The sequence below is a fragment of the Ostrea edulis genome, chromosome 7, assembly GCF_947568905.1.
Source record: "Ostrea edulis chromosome 7, xbOstEdul1.1, whole genome shotgun sequence".
In the NCBI taxonomy this organism is placed as follows: Eukaryota; Metazoa; Mollusca; class Bivalvia; order Ostreida; family Ostreidae; genus Ostrea; species Ostrea edulis.
This window is the reverse complement of record NC_079170.1, coordinates 60,094,783-60,101,730: the sequence shown is the minus strand read 5'-3', so window position 1 is coordinate 60,101,730 and position 6,948 is coordinate 60,094,783. Positions and strand designations below refer to the sequence as shown.

At 34.2% G+C, this 6,948-nt stretch overlaps 1 protein-coding gene across 1 annotated transcript; it reads right to left on the bottom strand.

Moving 5' to 3' along the window:
- Positions 1-414: 414 nt before the first annotated feature.
- LOC125657246 (uncharacterized) lies at positions 415-6,146 on the bottom strand. The gene is made up of 7 exons (XM_048887933.2): positions 5,568-6,146; positions 5,073-5,122; positions 3,293-3,481; positions 2,788-2,982; positions 2,331-2,531; positions 1,876-1,965; positions 415-1,765 (listed from the first exon to the last, which is right to left on the bottom strand). Exons 1-7 carry the CDS (start codon positions 5,762-5,764, stop codon positions 483-485), a joined length of 2,205 nt encoding a protein of 734 aa, XP_048743890.2. The 5' UTR covers positions 5,765-6,146; the 3' UTR covers positions 415-482.
- Between the last annotated feature and the right edge of the window lie 802 nt (positions 6,147-6,948).

Here is a 6,948-nt window from a genome sequence, read left to right as displayed (position 1 = left end):
ATGACATTTTGTTTTGTTTACGTGGCGCGTGAATACAAGTGATTGATCTAAATGATTTTCATAGTTATCAACTTGTGTTATGGGTTCATATTCTTTTTCGGAGACCGCGTTATGAACCCGGAAATAGTACTGCTGTGTGATATATTAATATATAATAAGTATAACTTGTGTAATATTATAACTGATTGCTTTATTTATTGGATCAAATGCTGTATGACCTGTTCCATACCAACTGTTAGGCCGTTCTTGTCACATTGATTTTCACAAGGATGACTGCTTACCTGAGGAAGATATAAGGCTCACAGTGGGTATGACTGGTCGACAGGGGATGTTTACCCCTCCATACACCTGATCCCACCTTATTGATCACTATTGTATGGGTTTATATATATATATATAAACAACACATGATCACAAATACATGTATGTTTATTTGGAAAGCTACCACCACATATTACTCTTCTCATGAGTTCGTTTTTTCATCAGACAATGCCGGGACTAACTACGTTTGCTGCGTATCCGTAGCCATCACCTTGATCTTGTCCATGAATCAGTAGTCCAAACCGCGTACCATCCGTCGTCTCTACCTGATGTGCACCTCCACCTACTTTAATAATCATCGTGCAATATTTCCCTTCGTCGATAGTTAAACACTTGTCTGACAGAATGGAATTTGGGGAAACTTTTTTCATGTTCAATCGTAGATACGTTTTCGATTTTGATGAAATCATGATCGTCATATAATTGGTTTTAAACCCTCTTGGGATCGCTACGTGGTATTGATGAATGTATTGTTGTAGTCCCGGAACCAATGTCATGTAAGGATCGCCTCCTCCTCGCCTTCCTATCCGAACAGCAAAACTCAGGACTAGAACAGGTTTGTCAGCCTTTATGTATGTAATGCTTTTATCTTTCACTTCAATATCACAATACTGTGAATTTTCCAATGTTTTCTTTGTTTTCGCTCCGTCAATTTGATACTCAATATTTGTTTTTGATACAGCAACGACTCGAATCAAACCTCCAGTTCTAAGAAGGCTTGGGGGTACTATAAAGGTTTTGTCTAGATTGTTCGTGGGTGGAAGTTGTTCCACAAGATGACTACAATATCCAAATCTATTCAGTTTATTACATTTATTCCCAGCAAAAACAGCAATCGGTTTTGATGATTCAATTAGCGTACCAGTGAGGTCATGGCTATCAGACAATTGAAAGTCTTCATATTTTTCCAGATGAAATTGCATTGTTTGACCACTTTTATAAGTTTTATTTTTGAACCGAAGTTCGTGTCCTCCTGCTATATTGAGTGTCATTGTTACTGTTGTGCCATCTTCTGCAGCAACAAAACCAACTTGACTATTATAATCAGAGGAGCGAGAGTTGAATGGAGCCGAGGACCCTACGATATATCGACGACCTAGTCTTTCGACCGGCAAGATCAAGGTGCTGTCGGAGGACCACCCGTCGTGATTCACAGCAAATAGAGAAGTAGTCTCAGATGTTTCTACCAGTATTCCTTTCTTCTCTGTTTTCATATCTACTGCTCGCATATGGACCGGTATTTTGATATCAGCTTGACTCCTTTTTACTCGAAACGACTTAGATAATTTATTCTTCATTTTTGTGGGTAGGGATGAAGACGTTTTTAATGATATAATGGAGTTGCTTCGTGAGGCAATGTACAATTTCGAGAAATGGTCTTTAATTGAAAAATAGTCTATTGCATTTTCCATAAATAGTACTAGAAATTGTTTTCCGCGACTTCCTGCAAAATTACATAAAAACTGATAGACCATCTGCACAGGAATACATGGGTCAACACAAATTAGATACAAAATGCAAGTTATAACGATGCATAGTATCTAGTTGTCTTACCTGTACATGTAAATCCATCTCCATAGAAACCAAATGAACACCCACATCTACCATACTCGCTACATTGTTTTGCCATGCATTTTATAGAACCTATAAGTTCAAATACAGATAATGAAATAAACTATAACATTTGGTGCAATATTATAAGATCAAGCTGTGCTTTTTAAAGAATTTATCGAGGTGTAAACTCGGTACTTTTTGTTAAGTTTGTGAGTCTTCACAAAAAATGTTTGATTCTTATAATTCCACTCTGATCACTGTATTAACAATTTCAACATTTTGAATGGTCTCTCTGTTAAGTCTTCGTGCATCAGGTTGTTTATTTCTGTTTTCAGGTGTGTTTTTGGATTTATTGATTTGTAGATTCTGTTCAGTTTTATTTTTGTTCAGTCCAAATTGTAATGTATAACATTGGAATTATATCAGTGTAATGTGTACTTTAAATCTGGTTATACCTTTTTCCGGGCACGCGGTGCCAATGGAACATGCTTTTTCCATCTTCTTTTCTGGTTCTCCTATGCAGTCTTTTCCACCATAGGTTGGTTTAGGATGATCACACATTCGTTTCTTTTGTACTACCTGTATACCCAGTCCACAAGTAACAGAACACGGACTTTTAGGTATCCACTCAGTCCAATTTCCCCAGCTTCCATCAACTTTATATGGAAAAGTATGGATAGGAAATTGACGACTTCATATTGAAATTGAATTTACATGTTTTAAATATGATACTTGATGTAAATCATAATTAGCATTGTATTCATTTCTAACATCTATAGTATTTTCATGCTTAGCAAAGATCTCAGAAACGTAAGCCAAATCTGGTACCAAGAAACATTCCTAAATAATTGGAAATAGTAATTTAATTGGACATATTTCATTAATAGTTTAAATTAGTAAAACATTGATCACCTGGACAATGTCTTCCAGCATAACATTCCTTAGTTGTCCCCTCTTTTGCCATCCCGCTACATTGTGTTCCTCCATATTTTGGTCTGGGATTGTTGCAGAATCTTTTTCTGGTATGTTTCATGATACCTTTTCCACACGTGACTGAACACGAACTTACTGAACTCCAGGATTCCCAGCTTGACCAGCCGCCATTTACTACATGTAAAAAGCAAGATTTTGAATATCGCCATTTATTTTCCCCATGTTTAATTCTTGAAAAACATATCCTCAGGAAATAAACCATCCACATTACATGCTTAGTGATTTATCATGTGATCTAATATATATTGAAATATAGATAATTTTTACTGCAAGAGAATTGGATAAACATGTCAAGCTCATATTAAAATTCATAAACGTCGATGATAAACTGGTATCTTTTTACGTGAACATGTTTTAAATAGATTGTATTCAATGTATAATGTATACAAATGAAAATGTACATTTTTGTCATTTATTTTGTTACCTCTACAATAATTTAATAAACAATATTTATGGAGAGACTCTTCAGCAGATCCATGACAACTATTGCCACCATTCTTAGGAGTGGGGTCGTTGCAATTTCGACGTCGTTTGTATGTCCGTGTTCCTGCACCGCACGTTGCTGAACATTGGTACGATGACCAACTACTCCAGCTCCCCCAATGTCCATTTACTGTGAAAACATATCTGCACTGTAAAAATTGCTCCAATGTTTAAATTCACAATTATAGTTGAACGTCCATTTACGCGGGTACGTTAAGGCAGGTTATGAAAATTTTCACTGGGATAAAATCCGCGAAACAATGTGATGTCATAATTGAAATAAGTATATCACTAAGTATATATTAAATTCCGATATCATTTTTGCAAAATGTAAAACATGGGCTAAATGGTTTCGTGTTTAAATGTTCAATAATTATTTCTTATTGAAAGTGGTAGGATTCTATCAGTAATTCCGATATACTATGGGTATTTTACCGTCATTATCGCCAGTTAGACCAATATCTAAATCTTGGGATAATATGCTACTTTTACATTTTCTATTAAGGTACCTCCATGATCTGTTTATAACAGTCATGCAATGACGTCATACGGAAGCGCATGTTTGTCATATGTATGTTGTTATGATACAAAATGTTCTCATGTAAACAACCAAAATAGTTTTTAAGAGTTAGTAGCTCCCTCTCTCTCTGTGTAAGACAGAATTTAAAAAGTATGCAGTTTACGTGCATAAATGAAGCATGACCTGTCTTAACATACCCGCGTACTTCAAAAATATATAAACAGCTGTGATGTTTACATTCAGAACTATAGGTGAACACACTCCGTTTGTTCATCTACGTTAGTGTGTTGTTGGGAATATTTTCTCCTGACATTTTGTAAACAATCTACGTAAAATTGACGTTTGTTTATGACGTCACAAACGGCGTAGGAGAACAATGTGTAACAATTATGATAATTGGTGATATTCACTGGATAAAGAGGAGTAAACATAAGTTTACAGAATAACCAACCACCCCCTTTTTTCAACAATAATATCTATCTGACATAACCAATTGCTTTTATGTGTAAAACACATTAAAATTTTATTTGTTTTCCGATTGCATATATTTTCTATTTGTTATTTTTTTTACACATCTACCTAAGACATGATCAGTACGGGATTGTTTGATGTTGATTCGACTTCTTAGGATGCTTATTCTTTGGTTTTTAGTTGGTCCACATTGTTTATTCATTTTTGTTCTTTTTTTTCAAAATGGTTTTTATTTTTTGGTTTATTTCTTATTCTATATTATGTATATATTTCATAGTGTATACTTCCCTTGTAATTGTATGCAAGTTTTTGTCACCATAATATGTAAATCAGCTAATGAAGTAGATTGATCATATATCTATTAATGTTTGTATATACGCGAAATGCCTAAGGACATTGGAAAGTCATCTGAATTTCGCCTATTATTTAATGCTGATACACTTATACATACATCATCAAATTTGCAACATGCACATGATTATGTTGGATATTCCTAGGAAAGAACACAAATATATTTCCCAGTTTCTTTCTTATCTTAACGAGTAATATTTCATATGGAAATTGAGTAATCCTTCACTAACGAGTGAAGTAGCGCACATTCAGTTACACGCTATTAAATTGTGAAGCAATAGCCGAACAATGCCATCAATCTATTTTGACAGTTATTTCATGTAAATGATGATTTCAACGACTACGATGATTGTGATGGTAATTGTGAAAGATAACATACCTTTACAAGAAATAGGACAGCACGATTTTTTGGACAAGTACCTTGTGTAGCTAAAAAATCAATAAAATTGTGGTTATATTACTTGCTATTTCTAATTCTAAATTTAAACCACCTAAATACTATTTTCTGGTATTGTTTTCCTTGTGTGAAACCATACATTCGTGAAACTTATGGTACTTATTTGATAAACTATCTCTTGTTTAAATACAATGTCGAAATATCCCGTGTTAACCCGGGTTAGAATAGATCCTCAGTACCCCTTGCGTGTAGTAAGAAGAGACTAAATGGGGCGGTCCTTCGGATGAGACTACAAAATCCACAGCAGTTGTGACGAGATAAAATATCATTCCCTACTCAAATTCCGTAAGCGCCGAGCGTAGGCCTAAATTTTCTAGCCCTTCATCAGCAATGGCTACGTCTCCATATGAGTGAAAACAATACACAATCAATCAAAATAAAGATATTTTTCTTCAGACATTTTGAACCTGTATTTACCTTCCTGTTGTACACGTCTTTCCCCAAAGAAATCCACAGCGTCTGGTTGTATACCCAATACATGTGGTTTTGATGTAACAATTTTTTGTCCCTCTACCGCTGCGAGCAGAATCGCAGAAATCCAAACAGGTCCCTCTCACAAATCCTTGCTCAAAGCAAATGAAGACACCAAGAATCACCAACAGGTATTTCGTCATTTCTACAAATTAGTTTAGAAAGGAGGATGTGTCTAAATCATCGAATCACTATATGATAATCAAGGCATTTTATCATAATTTGATCAATATCGAATTAGCTTTGAAGAGGGAATTATTTTGTTTACCTGACCGAATGTAAAATCAAAATATATGTAATCAAACACTTATCTTCACTCCTGTTATTGACGGATAATACTAGTAATACTGGGAGTACTGCTGCCTCTGCGTGAGAGTTCCTCAGTTTCTCGAATTTAAGATTTTATCATGCAATGGGATCATTTATGACATTGGATATCAAAATATACATACATATGGAACACAAGCTGTGTCAACGAAAATATTAAATGTAGGAAGCCTAAAAATATCCCATTGACAGCCATCAGTTACAAGGCTATCTTCTAAAATTTCATCAGTATATCATGCAATATTGCTATTAAGGGCATTGTGACATACAAATGTACATCTGTAAAATAAATTATCTGACAAATAATTTTGGTACAATAACTGATTTCGCCATTTTTACATTGCTTTTTTGTAGACAGTGATTGAAAAGTTGTGAAATTTAAACGTTTTCATATATATATATATATATATATATATATATATATATATATATAACACCACGACAAGGCTGTCTTCTTGAACAGTATGGCTTGCCTATCTACGTATTCATCTTCATAGTTCCTGATAAACTCACTTTACTAGTTTGATATGAGGCTCCTTCACTTTAAACTTTAATCACAAAATGCAAAACGGAAATACAAACATTAAAGCAGCTTCCCGAGAAAAATCACCGTCCGGTAAAGAAATGTACATCAATGACGTAGCAATGAAAAAATATATCACGATGAATAGATATATTGTTGCATCATGGGGAAAATATAATATTGTGTCGTTATTTTCTACCACTATCAAGTTTTAAAGATATATATGTCTAAATTTATTTATCAAATGCTTGTCATATAATTACTTATCATTTCATATTATAAAAGTCTCCAATTTAATTTATATATATACGCTATGGTCATTGTGATCTTGAATTCGTTCTTAATATGTATAGGCATTTGAAATACAAAAGTCAATCGTGAGTAAACAACTACTTGGCGCAAGTGAAAGATGAATTTTTGTGTAAAACCAGATGAGGAAACATGTATCTCAAGGAATCTTGCTAGGGGAAGGTACGA